This window comes from Vicugna pacos, chromosome 23 (assembly GCF_048564905.1).
Source record: "Vicugna pacos chromosome 23, VicPac4, whole genome shotgun sequence".
NCBI lineage: Eukaryota > Metazoa > Chordata > Mammalia > Artiodactyla > Camelidae > Vicugna > Vicugna pacos.
This window is the reverse complement of record NC_133009.1, coordinates 17,183,168-17,209,068: the sequence shown is the minus strand read 5'-3', so window position 1 is coordinate 17,209,068 and position 25,901 is coordinate 17,183,168. Positions and strand designations below refer to the sequence as shown.

General features: G+C 37.8%; 1 protein-coding gene across 11 annotated transcripts in view; it reads left to right on the top strand.

Annotated features, from left to right (window-relative positions):
- Positions 1-25,901, top strand: part of RGS7 (regulator of G protein signaling 7) — a 247,172-nt gene that overhangs the window by 97,113 nt on the left and 124,158 nt on the right. For 9 of the 11 annotated variants that reach the window (XM_072948552.1, XM_072948551.1, XM_072948554.1 and 6 more), the window contains one exon: positions 21,608-21,704. In XM_072948552.1, the coding sequence (XP_072804653.1) occupies positions 21,636-21,704 (69 nt within the window). In that variant the 5' untranslated portion in view covers positions 21,608-21,635. Of the gene's footprint in view, positions 1-4,120; positions 4,159-21,607; positions 21,705-25,901 lie in introns of all 11 variants that reach the window. The other 2 variants (XM_072948549.1, XM_072948556.1) reach the window with 1 other exon arrangement.

Here is a 25,901-nt window from a genome sequence, read left to right as displayed (position 1 = left end):
AGCTGCTTCTGTGATTAATGCTCTGTGCCTCAGTGAATGATAATTGTGTCTAGGAGTTCTTACTGACAAGCCCTTTTGCCAGACATCACTGTGAGACAGATAGAGGGTATTGGGCCATACCTACTGTCTGCATATCTGTGCATGCATGCGCATACTGTGTGTGTGCGTGTGTGTTTGTGTGTTTGTGTGCTCATGTGCATGTACGCATGTGCATGTGGTGGTTGCATTTGCAGGGTAGGGTTGGTATAAAGACCAGAGAAATAAATAGCATATGCAACAGCACATAAATATCAGTTTGAATGAGAATTTGAATCTTTTAACAGCAAGTCCTGTGGTCTATCTTCCAGAAGCAGTTCATTTGAAAAGTGCTTTTATTTTTCTATACATTATCAGAACAAGCTTGGAAAGGCCATATGAGGAGAGCACTTTAGGGTGACACACACCTTTACACTATGGGTGTCTCTACTCACCTCTATGCTGCTAGGGCACATTTCACAAGGTGCCACTAAGAGAAATCTCTATCACAGACACCTGTGGGGACAGTGAGACTTGTGTTTTAAAAGGAGGATTCCTGGACCCCACCTCGGACTTACCGAATCATAGTCATAATACCCTCTATCGTTGTTGTCACAAAGGCAAGATTTCATTCTTTTTACGGCTGAGTATATTCCATTGTATGTATATACACTACATCTTCCTTATCCATTCATCTGTCAATGGACACTTAGGTTGCTTTCATATTTTGACTATTATAAATAATGCTTCAATGAACATAGGAGTGCATGTATCTTTTCAAATGAGTGTTTTTCTTTTCTTCCAAAAACACCTAGAAGTGGAATTACTGAACCATATTGTAGTTTTTAATTTTTTGAGGAAACTCCATACTGTTTTCCATAGTGGCAGCTCCAATTTACAGTCCCATCAACAGTGCACAACTGTTCCCTTTTCTCCACATCCTCACCGACACTTTTTATGTGTTATCTTTTTAGTAACAGTCATTCTGACAGATATGAGGTGAAATCTCATTGTTTTGATTTGCATTTCCCTGATGATAAGTGATATTGAACATCTTTTCATATTCCTTTTGGCCATTTGTCTTCTTTGGGAAAATGTCTCTTCAGGTCCTCTGCCCATTTTTAAGTCAGATTAATTTTTGTTTTTAATTTTGAGTTGTAGGAGTTCTTGGCATATTTTAGATATTAAACCTTCTTTGAGTCTGTCATTTGCAAATGTCTTCTCCCATTCAGTAGGCTTCCTTTTGTTTTGTTGACAGTTTCCTTTACTGTATGAAAACTTTTTAGTTTATGTATAGAAACATATAGATTTCTGTACATTAATTTTGTATCTTGTAACTTTACTGAATTCATTTATTGGTTCTAATAGTTTTTGTTTTGTTTTGTTTTTTGGTGGCTTGTTTAAGACTTTCTAAATATGATATCATGTCATCTGCAGACAGTGACAGTTTGAGTTGTTCCTTTCCAGTTTGGCTTCCTTATATTATTTTTCTTATTTAATTGCTTTGTCTAGGACTTCTAGAACTATGTTGAATAAAAGTGTCAAGAACGGGCATCCTTTTCTTGTTCTTGATCTTGTAACAAGTGCTTTTGGATTTTCCCTGTTGAGTATGATGCTGGCTCTAAGTTTCTCATATATGGTCTTTATTATGTTGAGGTATGCTCCCTCTGTACTCTGTTGAGAGTTTTTACTATAAGTGAATGTTGAATTTTGTCCAAAATTTTGTCTGCATCGATTGAGATGATCATATGAGTTTTATTCTTCAGTTTGTTAATGTGGGGTGTCATAGTGATTGATTTAAGGATATTGAACTATCCTTACATCCTCAGGATAAATCCAGTTATAAATAAGCTCACAGTAAATATAAATATATTTAAATATAAATATTAATATAAATATAATTAAATATATATATTCACAGTATTTCACTAAGTTTTTCAGAGTCTTTTTTAAATGAAAATCCATTGTTGTAAGTTGAGTTATTAACAAGTTTTAACAATAAACCTGATTTTCAACTTTGAGATTGTTTGTATTCTGTAAAATTTTGGGCTAATGTACTCCTCTCAAGAAATGCAGGTATCTCTTATGAATTTGTGCCAATGGATGTCATAGTGTCTTGCACTCATAATAATTGTGTTTAATTATTTAGTTGTTTGGTTATTTTTTTCCCTTTGATTAAAAAGAACATTGCTTGAAATTTTGTTCTTTTCCATGTGTTGTATTTTTATTGATAGCTGATAGGCTTTAAAATCCATGAAGACAAGGATCCTTTTCCCTATATGGAGCACAGACCTGGCCTTGTGTAGATGTTCCATAAATGATTATTGAGCAGATACATAAATGAACATTTCTCTGAACCTCATTCTACATGTGAAGATGGGGGAGCCATTTTACCAAGTCCTTGTGATACTGTAACCAAATTCCTGTGCATTTCTACCTGAAAAAAATGTTAGTCCCTCCAGATTATCCTACTTTTTAATTATCTCCATGTATGACTCATAAGAACAGTAGAGTATTTTCCATTGTCTTCAGGCTTTCAGAAAGGTTTAAATTGGATTCATGGGAGTTTCTTACTAATAAATAAGGGAGCAGAATCCCTGGCTTGTGAACAGTGACAGTCCTTTAAGGGGTCCATCACTAACAGACTGCCACTCCTTTCTTTCATTTTATTTAATCCAGAACATCACATTTTACAGATAGGATGTATGATGATGCCACATTTAGTTTTCTGTATTTTTAAGCAGCATTTATTAACAGGATATGTACTGTGATTCAAACTGATGTAATGAGCCAGACCAGTAACAAAATGTCCTTCATTCTCTGCTTGGTTAATAAATATTTCTTCTGCATTTTGTTATGGGATAGCTAGCAAAGGAAGCCAGAATTTTTTGTTCCTTTAAAAGAAAAATGTCAGTGAAGAAACATTGGATTTTGGGGTATAATCAGCAGCAGCTTGCTCATTAGTACTGCTTAGATTGGAATCATAAAAAAGACATAGAAAAATGAGAGCTGTGATGTTATGAGAGAAAATTTCGGTAGATCCTTAACAGTTTAGGTGTCTTTTTAAAACAAATATTCTCCTATTCTGTGCCTAATTCCCACACATATATCTGAAGAGACAGCCTCTTCCTCACTCTCACCATCTTTTACCTCTCATCTAGAACAGTAATTCCCATCTGTGTTCCCAGTACCATCGATGTCAGCCAGCTTATCCTGGAAAATTGTTAAAAATACAAATTTTCAAGCCCTACTTCAGATTTACCAACTTGGAAACTCTGGGGGTGGGACCCAGCAATCTCTGTTTTAATAAGCTTTCCAGTTGATTATGATACAGGCTCAAGTTTGAGAACCACTGTTCTGGAAAGAGAGAAATGGCACCCTTATTTTGGTGATTAAATTCAAGTGAATAAGCAGAGGTTCAAATTCCTTTACTTTTGCAAGGAAACCTTTGGCTTCTTTCCCTGTGTGATGTGTTTAGTTTAATTCGAGAAGGAGTATGACTCATGTTTGACTCTGGAAAGGTGTTTTTATTCTTAAGGAACACAGACTAAAGTCCAAGTGAGAAAAACATATTTTGCTCATTTTTTTTTTAAAGTGAATGTCACTGGCATAACCACATCACTCTTGAAACTGGCATTAATTCAGTTACTGTTGCTTCCTGAATTGCTGCCATCACTGTCATGTGACAGCCAGCTCTCCCTTCAAAGCAGAATTATCCTGGCCTCTTGTTTTCCTTCACTTTGTAATTAAATCTTTCTTCTGATTATTTCACATTTAATTGCTGTTAACACTATCTTCAAAGATGGATGGGACAGAGTAAGGAGTTGTCACCTTTAGATTATATTTAAAAGGAATATTAAAAAGCAGAACCACTCAATCCAAACCCCTAATGGTTCAGGTAAGGGAATGGTGTTCAAGAAAGTTAAGTGTCTTGTAAATTTTGGATCTTTGGTGGTTTAGCAGAAAACGTTTACCACTGTTTGTTGTTAGCAATTCTTTTGCATAGTTAGGAAAAAGATTTTAGAGTTACTAAGATATTTGTTGGTGTGAAGCCATACTGACCTTACCTTTGCCTTTTTCTTATTGTCTTCATTTTTATTAACAGACATGAACAATTGAAAGCTTCCTGCAGGATTTGTAGAGGTAATTACTTGCTCAAATGTTGCCAAGAAGAAAGAAGATTCATTCCAGGACTTTTTTCGTGTGTGTCAGAATAATTCTAGTTCTTAAAAATGGATATGAACAATGGTCCATAGTACAATTGAAAGCGTCAGTACAGAGCTTAGTTCTTTTTTTTTTCCTCTGTTGTTAATCACTTAAAATGGGTAATTAACTCTCAAATTAATCCCTGAAAAATTAAAGGAACATCTGTCTGGTGAAGTGCATTATTTTGGATTTTCCATATAACAGAGGTTACCACGTGGGTGCTTGCTGGGCTAGAAAAATTTGAACCTCCGCCTCTGTTTTCCCTCCTTTTTAGTCAGCCAAACAGTGCTCATTCTGAATCGAATACCTCCATCTGTAGTAATGCTGGCAATCTGAAGGCTGCAGTTGCTGAACAGTGATAGCAACTTTCTGACTTACAATCTTGCTCTAAATTCAGAGAGATGGATCATTAGATTATACAGTCAGAAGCTTGCGATTCTGAAGTACCCAGAAGAAGTTCAGTTACAGCATTAATTTGATATAAAAATAATTACTGAAAAGCGGTTTTAATAGTCTAAGAGATCAAGGGTGAACTTTGGTTGATTATCTGAGAGTCATTCCCCGCCCCTTGGCATACTCCCGATATTATGTAGGCATTCATAGTCCCACATGCTTCACAGCAGTGCAAGGCATGCTTAGAAGGACCAGCATCACCGGGGGGCTTGTTGGAAATGCAAACGCATGGGCCCTGTCTTAACTGCTGAATTCTATATCCCAGAAATCTGTTTTAATAAGCTCTCCAAATAACCCGAGTGCACACCCAAGTTTGAGAAGCACTGCTTTTGGCGGGGTTGATTGTATGTCTTCCATTCTCTTTGCCAGTGAATGACCTATCAAGCATGCATAACCAAATTCTGACTGATCTGACCTAAAGATATCTCTTCTATGAGGCTGCTGGGAATACTTTTTTGCTATTTGAGGGAAACAAAAGTTACACGATAGACCCATTTTTTGTCTTTGAACATTGGTCTAGGAAATGTGATACCTGGGACTCTTGCAGCCATCTTGTGACTGTGAGTGTCACAAAGATGCAACCAAGTCAAGCCACCCTACCTCAGGGCCTCTCATTTTGTGAGATTTTTAAAACAAATAAAAACCTATTACTGCTTAAAGCAATAATTTTGATTTTTGATTTCAGTTTTTCGTTTGTTTAGTTACTTGTTTGTTCACGGTGGCCAATAGCTAAGTGCAGTTGAATACACAAGGTCATGTATAGCATTTTGTAAATAAATCTTATGGTTGATTTGGTGTTAAGACTGAGGGTAAAAAAAGTCACCTCTTTTTATATCACTTCTGTTTTGAAAACCCTTTTTCAAAATGGTTAGAAAAGTATAATTTTGAGAAATTTTTTAAAGTTATATTTACCCCTGCTTTACAGTGCTAATTGGCATATAAATAGAAGCTGTCCTTCTGTTAATATTTCTAGGTAGGAGCATCAGTGTAATTATTTAGTTATTTAACTATTATTTAGTTTACCTTGTTTCTGTCTTTGAAGCAGCATATAGCATCAGGGAGGAAATTGCAAACTATATCCAAGGCTGAAAAATCTTGAGTTCCCACCGCTTTCTATAAAATTCCCTACCTCCTCCTGATGAGCTGCTTTTTTTTTTCCTGCTTATTATTCTGAATGTTCAAGTAACATTTGAGTAATCAGTTTCTGAGCAATTGCGTTGCAAAAGAATTTTGAAATATTTCAGAGTTGTAAATCATTCGTGTATACTTACATATATATGTATTCTACAGTTTAAACTTTTTCATATTGTGAAATCCTTTATGAACTTTTTTGTAACATACCCCTCTGTATTTCCCCTTTAAATCTATTTAGCTATACCTTTGAAAGCTCATTTTTGTTACTTTCAGTTGACATTTGTTTATCCTTATATATGTATGATATATGTTAAATTTTTTGCAAAGAACAATCTCAAAAACTATGTTTTTGCATCTAAATATATACACTTAGATACCTGTTAGGACTTTGTAGTCTACCCTGTTTAAATATTTACCTCTAGTTTTATTTTAATTATAAAATAACATGGAAATGTATTCTTTGTAAATGGCTGTCTAGTGTGGCTAGTTAAATATTTTACTAATTTATTTCTAGCTTGATAGAATTGTGCTCTCTGATTTCAATTATTGAAGTATGTTGAGACATACTTTATGGTCTAGTGTATAGTTATTTTGTTTTTGTTTTTGTTTTTGAGGGGGAGGTAATTAGGTTTCTTTATGTATTTTTAAAATTAATTTTTCATTTTATTTTATTTGTTAGTGGAGGCACTGGGGGTTGAACCCAGGACCTTGTGCATGCTAAGCACGTACTCTACTGCTGAGCTATCCTCTCCCCCAAGTATATGGTCATTTTTTTTTCATAATTGTTGCGTATGAGTTTAAGAAATTTTATGTATTTTGGAAAAAAATTTCCCCAATATTGCAAATATATTTTGTTTGATAAATTGCTAATTATCCTTCAAGTTCTGCTATGATGTCACCTCCTCAGGGAAGTCTCTCCTGACAATTTCAGGCAGATCCTTCATCTGGGTTCCCTCAATAATATTACTTTGAGATGGAATTGAAATTTATACATTTATGTGAATATCCTCAGAGCATAAGATGCTAGGTCAAAATTAACTAATAATTGATCTTTACTATTGTACCTAATCTAATATTGCACCATAGTACACATAGTAGGCACTCAGGAAAGATTTCTGGAAGGAAGGAAAGAAGAAAGGAGGGAAGGAAGGAAAGAAGAAGGAAGGGAGAGAAGAAAGAAAGAAGGGAAGTGAACAACAGAATGGCGAAATTTCAAATTTAATCATATACTTAGGACTCTGCAAGGTTGGCTTCTATAGTTAGACAATGCTGTCACCAAGACAAAAAAAAATCATCTTAAGGTTGCTAAATAAAGAATGCACAATTTGAAAAGAAGAAATAATTATAGCCAGCACTGAGGTGGTGTTTTCTGTATCAGGCCCTTTGCTGAGCTCCGCGGTGGGTGTATGGGGGGCTGGGAGTGGGAGGGTGTGAACTCACTGGATCCTCACAATAGCTCTGTGAGGTGCATACTATTATTTATCATTTCTATTTTTCAGACGCTGAGACTGAGGCACAGAAATGTTGACTAACGTTCCCCAGATCAGAAGCTAGAGAGGTGCAGTGCTGTGATTTTTATCTAAGCAGTCCTGTTCTAGAGCCTGTGGTTTGAACTCAATAAGTACAAAAAGGAAAAGCTCAAATTTTAGCAATTTTGAGAGAAGAAGGAACAAAATTTGAAAAGTCTTTGGGAGGCACCTTTGTCTTCTAACCCTCGAATGGCGTTTCCAAAACTCCATGTCCCAACCATGGTTCTGCCCTCTGCTCCCGGAGGCCCAGGGCCAGAGTCATTAAACCCACTGGAGAGAAGGGCGTTTTCCCTTTGTTAGAGGGGAGATGGGGGATGATGTCTGAAGAGCAGGGAATAAGCCCTGTGTAGTCAAGGGGAGTTCACAGGTGCCTTCCTATCCTTTTGTAAATTAGGTGAGGGGTGTAAAACTCTCCATCAGCCCAGGCGGTGTCCATGCCAGGTCACAGTGAAGCGGACCCTACTCAGAACAATAAATATTTATGGACCTATTGTATTCTCAGCACCTGCTATGTCCCTAAATTACTTTAGTTTTGAAAAATAGGAAGATCACTTTATTCTTTGAACAGCTGGCGTGAGAACTTTTCTTCAATAGAAGACTGACTGTGTTGGGAAAATTCCTTGCTGATACTTGGAACAGAAGCTGAAGGCTGAGTGTGGGGGAGGACGCTGAAGTGCAGCAGGGCAGAAAAGGAGCCCTTGGCTTCTCCACGGAGGAGGGGGAGGATGAGCTCTGTGTCTGTGTGTGCGCGTTGGAAGTATCTGGATGAAGGTCAGAGACCTGGAGAAATTGGACCGTTGCGATAGGATGTAGCCCTCATCTGATCCCCTCAAATCTCAAGTGAATTCTAGAAAAACTTGAACTGCAGTGAGTAGCATTCTTGTGGAGAGCTGTGTCAGGGCTGACTTTGAGCTCACTCTGCACAGGTGCGGAGTAATGACCGTGTGTCTGGATAAAGCTGAGGGAAGGAATTAGGAGAAATCTCAGAGGCTTAAGTCTTCCTCAGGTTGTCCGTTGAAGGGTCAAAGCAATTCTCCATAAACTCTGGGGATGTGGAATCCCAGCTGACAGCTAAGTTGTGGTTCATGAAGCAAAAAGACAAAACCATGCCCCGAACATTTAAGGTCCCAAGAAGCATTTTCTGCTTAACGTCTTGGGAGAAGGAAAATGCTTTAGTCCCACATCTTTATATAAACGAGTTTCTTCAGGCCTCACCGCTCTGATGGTGCAGAGGGAATCAGTTGGTTGGTGACAATCCAGCTTCCCTGGTCCTTCCCTCTAGCTGCAGTTCCTTGCAGTTTCCCACCAGTTCTTCCCGAGCGACCCTGAGAGGGCCGGAAGTGTGTTCCATGTGTCCAGATGAGCAGGTCAGCTCCCTGGGGCCATTCGTGGTTCAGCTGGGGATCGAATGGCTCTGCCCGTCCACCAGGCATCTCCTGCCACAGTTCTTGGACACTTCACTACAGGAAGCTGAGATGGATTCCAAAGCATTTGTCCTGGTTCCCACCGAACGTTGCTCTCTTAATGGAACTTTTTAATTACTATTATTATTACTGCAGCTTTTTATTATTTTATTTTTCTTTGAGTGCTACTTCGAACCCCGTACCTCTGCCTTCTAGAGGAGTGAGACAAAGATCTAGAGGGAGAAGCAGCTGCCCTCGAAACCTCTCTCCTCATTCGCTGACTAACGCTTTTCTAAAGCTTGGTGTCTTGGAGAAAGATCTTTTCTCCACTTCTGGCTGTTGTACAGAGGCTTATTCCCTAAGCACACCCCTCGCTCAGCCTCACCCCTGTGTTGACTCTTGGCCTGGGAAATTGATGTGATTATTTTCATCAGTAACTTTTGGAAGAATAACCGAGCATCCTAGGTCCAGCTCCACCTTTATTCTTTTTCTGGGAATCAGGCTTCTTCCCACAAGGTGGATGAGTCCCCCTCCTCCCCAGGGGCTCGCCTCTCTTAGGGTGAGGGGAGAGGGATTCCTGGGGCTTGCCTGGTCCGGTGCTGCCATGACCTGGGGGGATGAATCTGCATCAGTCTGAGGTGCAGTATTATCAAGCTTCTTTGGTATCAAACCTATAGCCACGTTCTCTTATCTGGCCCCTAAGTCTTTGGTTGATTGGTTTTAGGAAGAATGCCCTTGCCAGACTGTGGGAGATTATTAGAGTGGAGGGCAGGGGGCATTTCCTCTGCTTAGACCGCCATCACTCTCTGAACTAAGGCAGTTGTGTTATTGGCAGAACAGCTGATTTTGAAAGGCATTGATGAGGTAAAATCAAAGAGAATGTGGGAGCTGATTGGATAATGGAGAAATGGTATGAAGAGAGAGCCATCTAGCCAGACTGGATGTAAGGTTCTGGAGCCAAGGGTGTTGCCGAGGTTAAGCAAGCCTCAAGGTCACAGCAGGACAGGCCACAGGGGTAAGTTGTCACAGAAGCTTGACCGAGGCCATCCTTTTTAAGTCCTGAAGAGTTCATGGGTTCTCCTGAGAGTAGCTCACACTGAGTTCCAGAGGCCTCTCTGGTTGAACAAAAACAAGACCTTGTCTTTCTTTATTCACTGATTTAAAACTCATTTAGTGAGCACTTAATGTATGCTAGACAGGAGGCATTTGGATGGCTGAGAGTAGTAAGAATGCTAAGGAGAAGGTTCAAGTCCTAACTCAAGATCAAATATTTATTCAGTTTTTATCCTTGATTTGTTCATCTTGCCAACAGGATGAATGAAGTGCCAAGTGGTTAAATTACTTTAGTGTGAACCCACTGAACAGCTTCACTGAGCGTGACAACTGTATTTGCCTAACACAGAATTTGCCAAAGACGATGCTGTAAGTGATTCTTAAAGAGTAGGGCGTCCTGGAACAGAACTTTATAATTACTCTTAGAAAAAGGATTAGCAATTAACCAGCATCTCGTCTTTCTTCTCTAAACCTCAAAGTTGCAAGTAGATCATGACTGGAAATTTAAGTCTTCAAGAAGCTTCCGGGCAACCTCTCCACCCTGATTTTTATCCTGGAAAGTCAAACCATAGCTGGTTACCTTTTGTGCATGGCTGCATCAGTTATAAGGTTTACTTCCAGATTTTTTTTCAAATGACAGTTTTATTGCTGCTGCTTCTTAGGGACTTGTTTTTCATTCCTCTTTCTGTTGTTTTTCTTTTATTTCCCTAACCTAGACCCATACATACCACAGGGACCCTCCAAGTATCTTTGCACTGAGCATTAGCCTTTGAAATTTCCCTACAAAATAAGGTCCTCCAGCTCCACTGTTTTGGAAGCCCTGCATACCACAATCCTGTCTTAGAAATCTTCAGTGTAATTGAAGAGTAAGATCCCTGGAAGCCTTATATTGGAGACATCTGCTTAAAACTTTTCTTTTCCCATCAATATTTCATGATTTGGCCACTGAATCCCTTTTCCTGATGTCATCTGTGAACTGTCCAAATTATGAACGTTCTGCTCTCTGAGTATCCTTCAGAGTCCCGAGAAACACACGGGGGCCTAGGCAAAGGTATTTAATGGACTAAGAAATACCGTCTACACTGCAGTGATAATCCAGAGAGCAGTGTTCACGGGAGCCCTTTTCCTGGGGTCAGAGCTTTCCGCTGGGGCCTGAGTGTGTGTGTAAAATCCTTGCCTCTAGTCTTTCTCCAATATCCAAAATGTGATGTGAAGCTGGCTTCCTTAATCTATTTAAAAAGTGCTTAACTCATTTACCTTCACTCTAATCCTCTGTGCCCTACCTATTTCCTGAACGATGGACGCCAAACATCAGAGCCTGCTGCTATGGTATCATGAATAGCCCCTTTCTTGCTGGATCCACTGTTTGTTTCTTTCTTTGTTTTGTTTGTTTGTCTAGTGAGAGACAACTCATTAGAATAGAAGACACTCTTATCACCCAAGAAATTCCAAGGGACTTAAGAACTCTATGTCAGGAACCAGAGTCAAAAATAAGATATTAGAACACAAGATGGTCTTAGTGCTCTTATCACTTAGGAAATTAAAAGGGTTTTAGGAGTTCTGTCCCAGGAATCAGGGACAGACACCAATATATATGTTTTCTATTATTCTGTAATTATGCTTTACAAACATGCTGCACATGCCATCAGCTTTGCCCCCCCCCCAAAAAAAGGATTCATACAAATTCCTGTATATATAAAATGTGGAGTAAGATTTTTCTCTCCCGTGTAACTAATACCTTTTTCATCCTGACTACCTCTTTCTACCCTTAATAACTCTGCCACTATGCTTCCCTTCACCTGGATTCTGTTTTCCACTCAGACTACTGTGTGTCACTTAAGTTACACGTGTCATATTTTACCTTCCTTCTTTGCGATGCTAGGTAATTACCTGTGGCTAATCAATATATGTTCACTGCTTGGCTTGTATCTCTGTTGTTGCCTTGACAACATATGTATCATACAGCCTGTGATACGCTACTTTGTAATAAGGAATGTTGGCCTACAGGACAAAAGTTCTGTGTCATGAAAGATGTATCCTGGCAAGGGTTTAAACATTCATAAAGGACCCTGAGATCTTTGGTGAGTGGATGCCTTTAGCATTTATGTCTGTTTCCTCAGTAGATTGTATCTACACTTGAGCACTTTCACTGGAAGAAATGGAATACTTTTAGGAACTGAATAAGTTAGTAGACATGAATGGAGAAAAGGAATGATTTAATTACAGATTTTGTATGTACATTCAATAGTGTCTTCCTAGGGGTACAACTTAGGTACATTTGCATCTATAGTGTTACACTACATATTTGCATAACATTCAAGGAAGCACTTCATAAATTATAGAAAATAAACAATTTTGACCTTGAGACACTACTACAATGTGATTCCTTTTTGCACATAAGTGTATATATTGTAGGTCTAATTATACTTCTCATGTACCTTGTAGAACCAGGAGGGAAAATATAGTTGAGAAAAGGACTATTCCTTCAAACCAGTATTAAAAAGTGATTACATCCTTAACTGTGTTAGACACACACACATAGTACATGTAAGTAATATAATAATATATAGTTATAATATCACTATATTTAAACTATTTTTAAGGCAGTGCCCTGAGCTTTGGACAACAACAGAACAAAATTGGGGTACCCGGTTAGGATTTCTGGCTAAGGCAGTGGCTAGGACAAGCCAAGCTAGATCATGGTGCTGAGTCTCCCATGACCTTCTGATGTCCACTTCCTCTGAGCTCCCTCCCAGGGGCAGAGGTTCCAACCTGATCCGTTTTCTTCCCTTTCTATCTGATGAGGTGTGCATCTTTCTTACAGCCTTGGTTGTACTGGATTACTTCTGCTAGTTTTCTGGTTAGTGAGACTTGTTCCACATGTAGGTGTATTTCTGATGTGTTCACAGGGGGAGGTGAGCTCCACGTCCTCCTATTCTGTCGTCTTGGTTGATCTACAGCATCCTTTTTTGACATACATACATCATGAAATCATTATCCCAGTCAGTTTAGTAAACTTCTACCCGCCCATATAGGTACAAAATTAAAGAAATAGAAAACATTTTTTCTTTATGATGAGAGCTCTTAGGATTTACTCTCTAACAACTTTCAAATATAATCATACGGCAGTTTTAATTATATTTATTTGTGTTGTATACCACATCCATAGTTCTTATTTTTCTTGTAACTGGAAGTTTGTACCTTTTGATTGCTTTCATTCAATCCCCCCTCTCCCCTTCCCCTCTGGTAACCACAAATCTGATCTCTTTTTCTATGAGTTTGTTTGCTTTCGAAATATGATTGACCTACAACCCTATTAGTTCCTGCTACACAACATAGTGATTTGATATTAGGATACATTTCAAAAAGATCACCATGATAAATCTAGTTATGATATGTCACTGTACAAAAATACTACATAGTTACTGAGTATGTGCCCCACACTCTCCATTTCATACTGTGACTCATTTATTTTGCAACTGGAAGTGTGTACCTCTTGATTCCCTCACGTATTTTTTTCCCTCTCCCTGCCCTGGCATTCACCTCTTGGCTCTCTGTATCTATAATTCTATTTCTGTTTTGTTCTATTTGTTTGTTTTGTTTTTTTAGATTCCACTTGTAAATGAAATTATACCTGACATTCGTGTTGTAACTATAAAATAATAGACACAAGCTATCTGGCAATAAGTAAGTCAAACTCCTCATTTTTTTTTTTTTATGAAACTGTTGAGTATTGTTGTCAGGAAGAAGGCAGACGAGAGTTCTGATTTCCTTCGCATGAGAATTTAGTTTTCATGGGGAACACAAAATTGTAGGGTACAGAAAAGAAACAATTGCTGGATGAGGAGTTACACATTTGCATGTCTAGGTTTGGACCTGTTCTGCTTAGGAATTTTTTATAAACTAAGTTATTATGTATCCTAATTTCTCTCTTAAGTGTAGAGTAGACTGAGTGAATAGTTGCACTAAACCCTGTGCAGAGAGCTTTCTTTCATAGATAGATCAGTAAGAAGGAGGTGACTTTTGACAAATTCTCATCTCCAGGTGAATCAAAAAAGTCACATTGAATTTTTCCTTATTTAGAGTTAACTATTCAGTGGGTTGGAAAGGTCGATATGGCTGTACAAATGCTTTTGAAAAATAAAATCAATTTTACCTTTGTAGTACCTTGAATTGGCAGCACTAGCAGAGGAAGAGTTAAGGGAGAGATTCTTTTTCCTTTTTCCTTCTACAATTTTCTCATCTATCTCAAGGTAATTCTAAGAAATTAAAATTTAAAAAATCAAGCCATGAAACAAGTAAACCAAGGAATGTCACACAGAGAAAAAGGTCAGTTTCAGCAGGAGCAAAAATCAGTTTAAAACTTTGAAAACCATGAAACATGAGGCAAATAGCCAAATCATCATGTCTTTATTTTTAGTGTGTGCATCTGAAGTAGATAAACCATCATTGGCATGATTGTGCTTTTGTCCTTTTAAAGTGCTTTTGCCTTACCTTTAGGTTATAATCCTTTAAAAACTTTTTTTTTTAATGGGAGTCACAGACAGGGTATTAATTCTTACTCTAAGCAGGCTGGATTAACCTAGGCTAAGCAGTAATCATATATATGGTGGTGGTGACTGCAGGTCGTTATTTTGACCATTCTTACTAAAACAACACTGAAATCGTTCCAGAGATATCTCTGAGCATCCATTTTACAAGAGAAGTTATCATAAATTATTTAAGTACTATATACTGATATCACATCATTAAAAATAGGTATTTTTAGCCCTTCTGCCCACACTTAATCCAAAACCCTCCTGTTCCCTCTCAGTGGAAGCAGAACACAGTTTTCTGCTCGTGACTCCAAACATAACACTCCACGCACTCACAATTAGGTCCGTCTGGAACAGCACTGGCAACCAGGAGTTTCTGAGAATATATAGCCCTGACTGCCTAAGGGATCCATTGTATGTAATAAATTAACTCCTCTCCTGTGCCTTCAGAATGCCCCAAGTCCACTACCAAACTGGAGGGAATTAAGGCAATCACTAACATATTCTGAAAGGCTCTAATTCTCTTAAGAATCCCCGTTGGGAAGGGAAGCTGGACTTCATTTGGCATTGTCCTCTGAGTTTTTATAAAAGAAGAGTCCAGTCCAGGGAAACCTGCACATCAGTAAAACCACCGGACAAGCCTCTTTTTCTAGTCCCTTCCAAGGATTTCACACCTCCGTCTCTTCGGCCCTGTAAAGAATGTTCAGATTCTAGGTCTTCAAGAACACAGATGGGCAAAGAGCCACCTGGTGCTTCCAGGTTGGGAAACAGTACATCACGGATGCACACAGATGTCTTGTTTCCCTAACTCAGAAAGCTTGCTGTGTTTTTCTACCTTGATCAATGCTGCAGGGACACTTCTTTACATTTTTCACTCGATGCATCTTCCCTTCTGGTCTTGAATCTCTTGACTATTTTCTGTATCTGAAGCCCCACTGATAGTGATGGGACTCAGAGAATTAACCTGACACTTAGAGCTCTAACCAGAGTAAGGGGACAGAAAGGACAAAAAAAGTTAGTATGACATTAATCCAAAGGATCAGCTCTTATTATCTTAACTTCTTGTTACTTTACTACACTGTAATGCTTAATCTTCTGAAATCAGGATTCAGCTCCACTTAAGAAGATCCTGAGACATATGCTCAGTGACTTAAGGGCAATATTCATAATGGTACCTGATAGTTTTTGGAACAGTTAATATATAATAATATTATTATTACATATATAATAATATATTATTATTGATATACACTATTTATATATTAATGTATAATGATATATATTATTTCTTCATTGAACATGCGAGATCAGTAACATCTCCATTTAATGAATTAAGGTCACAAAGACTTTAAAAAGGCAACTTCTTCAGGATTTTTTAAATAATATGCCACCTAGCTAAATAATTAAACTTAGCCTCCTTTTATTTCACACTTGGCCTGGATGTGACAGACTGCTTTACTGTCTCTAGACACACTGCTAACACTGGAACTTTGTATGTTCACATTTATTGTGATGAAATGGGCTGCCTTTTTGCCTCTTTTGTTCAGTTGCACTGCTCCTTCAACGTTTTCACGTTATCCCAAGTGTCGTTATGAACACTTTGTGATGATAAGAGACCCCGTAAGGACTTTTAGAACATTCTTTAGGAATCTCTGTAGATTCTTGAAAGTACCGATTAAATCTAACTGTTCTATTGTGTCATTTGGTATCTCCGTTGCCTTCTTGATTTTCTGTCTGGAAGAGCTGTCCAGTGATGTTAGTGGAATGTTAAAATCTCCAACTATTATTGCATTTCCCCAGTTTTTCCCTGTATATCTGTTAGTGTTTGTTTTATATATTTAGGTGCTCCTATATTGGGTTGCATATATGTTAATGAGTGTAATATCCTCTTCTTGTATGTCTCCTTTTATCATTATATAGTGCCCTTTTTTATCTTTCTTGATGGACTTTGTTTTAAAGCCTATTTTGTCTGATGTGAGTATTGCTACCCCTGCTTTCTTGTCATTTCCATTTGCATGAAATACCTTTTTCCATTCACTCACTCTCAATCTATGTGTATCCTTTCCCCTAATGTGGCTCTCCTGAAGCAGCATATTGTAGGCTCTTGTTTTTATTATCCAACTGCCGCTCTGTGTCTTTTGATTGGCATTTAGCATTTTGACATTTATGGTAATTATTGATAGATGTGTGTTTATTGCCATGTTTAAATCTTGTTTTCGGTTGACTTTCTATTTCTTTTTTGTTCCTTTCCTTCTCTTTTGGGTTCTGGTTTTTCCTTTTGTTGTTTGATAATTTTCTTTTGTATTAGCTTGATTTTTCTTTTTTGTTTTTGTGACTCTGTTGTGTGCTTTTTGTGTGTGGTCAGCCTGTTTTTCAAGCATGCTAATTCTTACTGTGTCTGTTTGCTTTAGCCTGGTTATCATATAGACTCAAACACATCCTAGAAGGAATGAAAAAAATCTCCATTTTCTTGCTCTCCTTTCCAACATTTTATGATTTTGATGTCCACTTTTACATCTTCATGATTATTCTTTTACTATTCATTATGGTTATTGCATTTCCAGTTGGGGTTTTCTCTTTTCTATAGCTTCCTGTTTCTTTTCTTTTTGTAGACCTTTCAGTATTTATTTTAAGACAGTTTTAGTATTGCTGTATTCTTCTAGTTTTTGCTCGTCTGAGAAATTCTCTCTCTCTCTTTCTATTTTAAAGGATAGTCTTGCTGGGTAGAGTAGCCTAGGATGCAGGTTTTTGTCTTTCAGGGCTTTGAATATATCTTGCCACTCCCTTCTGGCCAGCAACGTTTCTGTAGAGAAATTAACTGATAGCTTTATGGGGGTTCCTTTGTAACTAACTCTTTGTTTTTCTCTTGTGTCCTTTAGAATCTTCTCTTTAACTTTGGTCATTTTAATTATAATATGTCTTGGTGTAGGTCTGTTTGGGTTCATCTTGTTTGGGACCATCTGTGCTTCCTGTACTTAGCTGTCTGCTTCCATCTTTAGGTTTGGGAAGCTTTCAGTCCTTATTTCTCCAAATATATTTTCAATCCCCTTTTCTCTTTCTTCTCCTTCTGACCCTTATTATATGTAGATTGGTACACTGTATATTATTCTATGAGTCCCTTAGATTGTTTTCATTTGTTTCTCTGTCTGCTGTTCTGATTGGGTGATTTCCATTATCCCATTTCTAAATCACCTATTTGTTTTTCTGCATTGTTTAGTCTGCAGTTGACTGCAGCTTGACTTTTATCTCTGCAATTGACTTTTCTGATTTTATTGGTTTCTCCTTATATTTTCTAATTCTTTTTTATAGTATTCTGCATGTCTGTTGATAACCTGTCTTATTTCTTTCAGTGTTTTTATCACCTCCTTTCTGAACTCAGGATCTGGTACACTGTCAAGGTCTATTTCATTGGTCATTTTTTTCAGGGGACTTCTCTTGTTCTTTTAACTGGGCGTGGTTCCTCAGCTTCTTCGTTTTACTTATATTTCTCTGACTGTATTAATTTAGGAGTAACATTATCTACAGTTCTTGAAGGGCAGAGTTTTATTATTATTATGTGGGAGCCTCCCTGTGTAGATTGAGCCTGTCCTTAATTTTTGTTGCAAGGGCTGTTTTTACTACAGACGTTGTGATGACTTTTTCCTTTAGTGAGACTGTGTTAAAATGCATGCCAGGCAGAAAGCCCCTTGGCATTTCTTCTTGGTCCTTCCTTGTAAATCTCAGAGGATTAGTAAATCCAGGGCATATTCTGCATCCCCTGCCCTCTTCTCTCACTCAAAATAATGCCTATCTTTAGATATTTTGTTTTTTGGGTATTCACTGATGATTACTTTACTTTAAGAGAATGGCTTGTGTATCTTTGCTAAATGCTGGAGGTTGCTGAATTTGAAGTTAATTCCAGAAGCTAAAGTAAAAGGTGAGCACATCTGAAATCACATACCTGCATCAATGAGAAAGTTAGCAAAAAAAGACTTTTCACTCATTAGGAATTCTGGTCTCTCCTGAAAGAGGGCTGGTGATGAAATTCCTGACTCTGTCGACCACAGTTATAATGAAGTGTGATTAATTTTAAAAGAAGGTAAACAATTTAGTCCATTAGCACTGAATTTAAAAGACAAAAAAAAAGGTCATTTTTAGGCAGTCTAGTTTAATTGCTGATGACCACTGGCAATTCTGTAGAATGTTTACATACAGTATTTTATAACCCCCAAATGTGTAACAACAGATGTTTGAATAGAAGACCGTTTGTGAACAAAGTTGATGACCAGGATGGGAATGGGTTTGAGAATCACTGAAGAGGAAGCTTTCAGAGAGGTTAAAATTGGAACTGGGGGCAGAAGGAGAAGAAGGATTTCATATAGTTTATCATTCTAAGCTGGAGTCCTGCTCAGTCCCATCCACTGTTCTGTTATCCTATGCTCAACGTCTCCTCACCTTCAGAAACAGGCTCGTGAGAAGGAAAACACATTCTGACCCTTTAGAACTCAATGTCATCCTTATGAAAGATAGATACATACATACATACGTACATACACACATGTCTTCTTTTGGAATGCTTGAGATATATGAGTCTTTGGCCTTAAATTAAATTGCCCCAAAGAGGTTTAATATTTATTAGAGTTACTTTTTTAGTCTCTTGCTATCTAGTTTGCTCTTTTAATTTGTCTGCTTTTAGCATTCTCCTCATCAATTTTCTGTTGCTTATAGTGGGAAAGCAGATAATCACGCATGTCAACACCTGTTTATTATAAAAATAGACTCTGAGTCAATGCTTAAGGGAGTTTCAGTAAATAAGAATGATGTGTTTTTTATATGTGGACTTAGTGACTGATTTGAGCTTTTAGAAACTAGATTTTTTTGTCTGTCTTTATATTGTTTTGTTTGTTTGCTCATTCTATGTTATGATAAGGTTAATGTATAAATCATATCTGAACTAAGATGAAAATGTGGAAATTATGGCTCAGGAAAATTGAAGATTTTAAAATACAACCACAGAGGTCACTTTCAATTTCCAGATTCCTAACCTTGCTCCTTTGGGATCCAACAAACTGAGAGGTGGACCTTAATTCAGCACCGAAGCAGAGGTGACGATTGCTTCATTGCGGGGTGCTGAGGTGATTAAAGTGGGAATCAGAGAGGTTTCTGTGTTCATCTAAGCTGGCCTGATTTAAACCATTAAGCTGATAATACAAGGGTTTATGGGCTGATACTCGGCAAGGCAAAGCAGCTTACTCCTCATTTCTGGACAGTGTGTCAGGTGAATGAAGGACAAATAGCAACAAAATAAAAAGTCATAAGAGTGTATCTATTTTTATATTTCTGTACTTATTCCATGTAAAGATTTGAATATTGTTGGGGTCTTTTGGGGAGTCTGATTTAAAAATAAAAAAAAGATTTTCTTTTCTACCTGAATTCTGAACCAATCGAAAATCACAGTCGAAGAGTAAAGCATCACAGTATCAATTTGATTGCTGAGAAAGCTATTGTATTAAAGAGCGTGTGAACATAGGAGACTTAATCCTGAAACCCAGTCCTTAACAGACTACGCACCCACTGGATGGTAGATTTGGATATGGGCTTCCCTACAGGGAAAGGATGGGCACTGCAGGCCAAGTTCTCATTCCCAACTCTTGTACCTACGAAGTCAGACAAGCTCCACAGAGTAGAGTGAGTTAGGGAACAGAGAGAGCCAGGAGAATTGGCTAATGATGTTCCCTCCCCATGAAAAAGAAACACGAGGAGTGGAGAATGAGCACCCCTAGGTACCAGAGGTGTGCGTAGATATCTGAAGTCCAGTGTTTGTTGTCTGTCTATGGATGGTGCTTTATATATGCTGTGTCACTTAATTAAAACACTTTACCCCAGCCCAGCCCCAACCCAACCCTACAAACATTGTATGAGTTATTATAAACATGATTATCACCATATCACTGTGAGAAAATGAAGCCTTAGAGGAGTTACTTAGCTTGCTCAAGAGACATGAAAGATAATGAGAAGATCTGAGAGTCAGATGCAAACCTGTCTTACTCTGGAGTCTGTTATTCCCACAGCCAAGTTTCTCATGTCAATAAATCTGAAAATACTTATCCAGGAGCATAAGATTTCTTAATTGAAAATTGTTCTGAAGCTGTGTTGATAGGCATTTGATAATTCTTTGATACAACATTTAGACAATTTAGACTAATTTTAAAGACTTTTTACTTAGAAATCATTTTAAATTTACAGAAAAGATGCGAAAATACTGCAGAGAATTCCCTCATGCCCTTTACTCAGCTTCCCCTAATCAGCATCTTACATGATTATAGCATAATTTTAAAAAACGGGAAATCAACTATTAACTAAACTACAAACTTTATTCCAATTTCACCATTGTTTTCAATATTGACTGAATTTTTTGAGGGCAGTAACTGTGTTATATTCATTTTCAAATACATAGTGCCCACTGTAAGTCTGGTCTAGAGTCAGTCATCAGTAACTCTTTGTGGGATGAGTAAATGAATGAACAGATTTTGAGCTTCATACTACACCTTGTATATGTGTGTACGTGCATGCCAAAAGTTTGGAAGCACACATTGAAGTCTGAAGTTACAATCTGAATGAATGTTATTCAGTGCTGCATTTCACATTAGACTTGGTAAAGCACAGCCCTCTGACATGGAAAAATTGTCAAAAGCCACAGAGAATGTACTGTTTGGACTGAAGGAAAGATACATACATTGGAAGGTACTAACTGGGCAGAAGGCTACGGTATGACATTCATTTTATTACTTGTGTGCATGCATGTACATTTCACACCTCACTTCAGTAAATGTCTGGGCAAGAGGAGCAGCAGTTGCTGGCAATCAGCCTTGTATTCCTGGACAGGTTATAGAAAATCATAGAAACTCTCTTGTTTGAAGAGGAAATCCAAACCAGTGCTTTTAAGTCTTCTATTTTCTTTTGCGCTGAGTTCAGTAGAGATAGCATTAAAGAGGTATGAATCTTGCTATGACAATGGTTTCTGATCATGTATAATCAAAGAAGGTGAAACCAGGAAAGGCGCAATATTCCAAGCACCGAATTCTAAAGCTTAACGGACGCTAAAATAGCCACTCTTCTTTCTGTTTTTCCCATCATCTTTTAACCAAACTGAAAATATTAATGTGACAAAGTGCAAAAAGACAAGAATATGACATCATTCTTAGGCAAAACTAGTATACAAAATTATTGTGAGAACTGATTTTTTTTCCCAAAAATTCAACTTTTAAAAAGTTTTAATTATTTTATTATTGTTATTTAGATGGAAGACGTCATAGCACGCATGCAAGATGAAAAAAATGGAATTCCTATTCGTACTGTCAAAAGCTTTCTTTCCAAGATACCTAGCGTCTTCTCTGGTAAGTTTGCTTTCAGTGTAACATTATTTTCTCCAGCATTTTTCACATAATTATTTAAAATTTATTCTAGCCATTTACTCTAGCCATTTACTGTGGAAATTCTCCATAACTCATTATTCAGTAATTACTTATAAAAACTCATGTCATGTTCAACATCATGTTGGATACTTGAATTGATAGTAAAACAAAGGAAAACAGCAAAACAGATCATGACCCTATCCAAAGTTAGTTACAAAGACAGAAGAGAAACCAAGAAAAATGGAGAGAGAGAGAGAAATGTGTTTTATTTATAAAATAGACATTACAGAACATTTCAAAATATTGAGTAAACTACAGCCATTAAAATTGATGTTTTAAACATAATTTTTAGGCCAAAATGCTACTGTGTGAATCCACTTATATTAATTCAAAACAGGAATGAACACAGTTATAAAACTTATAAAATAAAATCTATGGGAAGGTTAACAGAAATTTCAGGATACAAATATATGTATGTATATGCATGATTGGGACATTGTGCTGTACACCAGAAACTGACACATTGTAACTGACAGTACTTCAGTTAAAAAAAAAATCCTCCCCCCAAACAAACAAACAAACAAACAAAAAACAAAGACAGATGAACAAATGTGAAATAACAGAACATGATATTAAAATAAAGATGTATGAAACAATGTGATGTAGATTATACATAGAAATTAGGAAGGTGACAAAAATCAATGCTGGAGAGGGCGTAGAGAAAAGGGAACCCTCCTACCCTGCTGGTAGGAACGTAGTTTGGTGCAACCATTATGGAAAACAGTATGGAATATCCTTTAAAAAACTGAAAATAGACTTACCCTATGATCCAGCAATCCCACTCCTGGTAATCTATCTGGGAAAAACTCTTAATCTGAGAAGATACATGCACTTCAAAGTTCATAGCAGCACTGTTTACAGTAGCCAAGACATGGAAATAACCTATATGCCCATCAACAGATGACTGGATAAAGATGTGATATATATATACACAGACACACACACACACACACTCTTCAGCCATAAAAAATAATGCCATTTGCAGCAACATGGATGGACCTGGAGATTGTCATACTAAGTGAAGTAAGACAGAAAGAGAAAGAAAAATACCATATGATAGCACTTATATGTAGAATCTGAAAAATGACATAAATGAACTCATTTACAAAACAGAAACAGATTCACAGACATAGAAAACAAACTTATGGTTACCAGAGGGGGAAGGTGGGAGTGGAGGGATAAATTGGGAGTTTAGCATTTGCAGATACTACCTACTATACATAAAACAGGTAAACAACAAGGTTCTACTGTATAGCACAGGGAACTATATTCAATACCTTGTAATGACTTATAATGAAAAAGATATGAAGAGGAATATATATATATATATAACTGAAACACTGTGCTGTACACCAGAAATTGTATGACATTGTAAACTGACTATACTTCAATAAAAAGAAAATGAAAAAAAAAAGAAATATGGAAATCCTATAGACTTGATTGAAAGCGATTAGAGAAACCCTAGAGAAAACGGATAGTCACAAGTTAGAAGTCTGTGCTCTGGCTGCAAGAGACAGTGAATGGCCAAGCTCTGGGGACTTGGGTGTGCTGGGGCCATGGCTGGCAGGCTTAGAGACAGACAGACCAGAGCCTTAGCAGCGGGTAAGGAGGCTGGTGCTGAGCATGTGGAGGGGACGGTGCTTGATGGGGTTCATGAACAAGAGTCGTGTGATGCTTCCTTGTGAACAGGGATCAAAAGAAGATGAATGAGCAGGAGGACTTTGGCCTTGGTAAGATGGTAATAATTAGGACCAGAACACAGATAAGCAGGTCCAGATGTTGGTGTTTAATAGCTGCATTGCTCTCAGATGAGAGAGAGCAAGGGAGCAGATGAGAGCTGTAGCAGAATGACATTTTGCTGTAACAAAATATGTTCTCTTTTTTCCTGTTACTGTCTTTCAAGTCCACTTTGTTCCAGTTTCTTGTTCTTCCTCTATGATGCCCTGCATTTTCCCACATCGGGGATTTCATCTCTTCCTTCCTCACTATCCCTCTTCCAGACTACCAGGTCATTCTGATTGTTAAATTCTGCCCATTCTTCAACAGAGAGCATTTTGAAGAAAACTGTCCTGAACTGTTTTTCCTCTGTGCTCTCAAAACACTTGTTGTTATTTGGCCTCTTTGATAGCAGTTATTATGTTCTGTCTTGTCTTGTAGCCAGTTGTGTATAAGTCCTACGTCCCTGAGTAAATATTGAGCTCCTTGCCATCAATAAATCAGAGAATTAACTTCACGTCTAAACACAAATCTGAGAACTACTCATACTTTGTTGACCAATGAAAAAGAGAACTAACTTATCTCCTTAAAATACTTCAATACGGGTTTGTAACCGAAATGCATTTGGAATCCAAGCGAATAAATTTACTAAATTGCTCATCTGGACTGGGAACTGTGGTCAACTCAATAGTGCATAGCCTATTCAAAGGCACTCCAATTCGGGAATTTTTATGACCACGTACATCAACAAAAATGGCTGAACATGAAAGATTTGTCCGTCACATTAAGCTGAGCTTCACGTTCGAGTTTCTGCTTTGATGGTAAATCTAAAATTTTGGTTGAGTTCTTCAAGTAACAATTCCTCATGCACTTCCAGCACAGTTCCAATCTGCATCATGTTGGAAGAATTCTTGATTGGCAGTATTAAGATCTTCATTAAAAATAAGGTTGGACATACAGATTGAGATTGAGCCATGAAGTGCCTGATATTGTTTTAACGTTTATTAATGTAAAACAGCGATGGTAGTTGTGAAATAAAAGCAGTATCATTGGCATTTTTAATATTATTGTATTTAGTTTCTAATTATCATTCAGTGTTTCCTGGAAACTTTCAGGAGCTCTCTGCTTCACAGGTTCAATTAGGTGCTCTGCTGTAGATTTAATTTGTGTGTCTGGCATTATGTCTAGTAGTTTCCCAATCTCTTTGTGTTAATATCCCCAAATTATAATGATCTAGATCCCCATCTACTTTACTGTCAGTTTTTGGTCTTTTTTAGTAATTTTCCTTTCCTGATATTTCTTGTGGTGATTTGGGCTCAATTCCTGTGGTCTTTTGTGGATGGACTTGCTACCCACTGCTTGCTCTCCTGCCTCTTTCTGCTTCTCCTTTCTCTCTCTCATGTTCTCCTGCAGAGCTGCTAATGAAACAAGAGATCTACTAGCTTTATTAATTTTACTAAAATCGGAATCCAATTGTGATGAGTGATGTCATGTGTGAGAGGAGGGTAGTGTGATTGTTGAGGAAAGGAGGCTGTTTGTTGTAGACCATCCTACAAGGGAAAAATCTTTAATCTCTAGATTTAAGAATGGTTAAGTTAGCGCTTTCAGGTTACCCATTTATGCTCCCTAAAGCCATGATGCACAAAGCACGATCCATGAGCTGATACTATCAGCATCACCTGGAAATTTATTAGAAATACAGTATCTGGGCCCACTTCAGACCTGCTAGTTCAAAACCTCACTTTTAACGCCAGAGTTTAAGAGGGCTGGCTTAAGCAGGGCAGCAGGGCTGGACTGGGTTCCAGGCCAGCGCTTGTGTTTTCCTGGGTGCCGTGGGCAACCTGCTTGGACAGAGCTTTCTATTCCCCTTCAAGGGCTCTGATTATTTTTTCTGCAGTCTGGCCTCAGTCGAGCCCGCCCCAGTTTATCTGTTGTTTGTTTGGTTGGTTGGTTTGGTTTGCTTTGCTTGTGGTTGGGAGAAGGGATTAGAAAGAAGAATCTAGCTCCTTCTAGTTCCTTTACTCCAAGCCAAGAGCCTCCTCGACCCCTAAGATGGAGGGATGTTAACAGTTATGTGGAGGGATGGAAATTATCCAGCTCCACCAGGCTGCACCCTTGCATAATATGTATGTCGTGGTGGCCAAGTAATGCTCACATCGACTTCAGGTGGAAACAGCTGTATTGAGAAAGTGATGATGTAATTCCATCCTCTCTCAGCACCTGAGATCCAAGCCCAGAATCATGTCAAAGTATCCTGTTACATAGATAATACAACTAATGGTAGTTTGAGCTTTGGCGATTTTTTGTTTGTTTATTTCCCCCATCTTCTGATAAATAGCTCTTTCCAGCTAAACAACCAAGACTTCTCTAATTATTTTGATTTTGGAATTGTGCATTTCACCT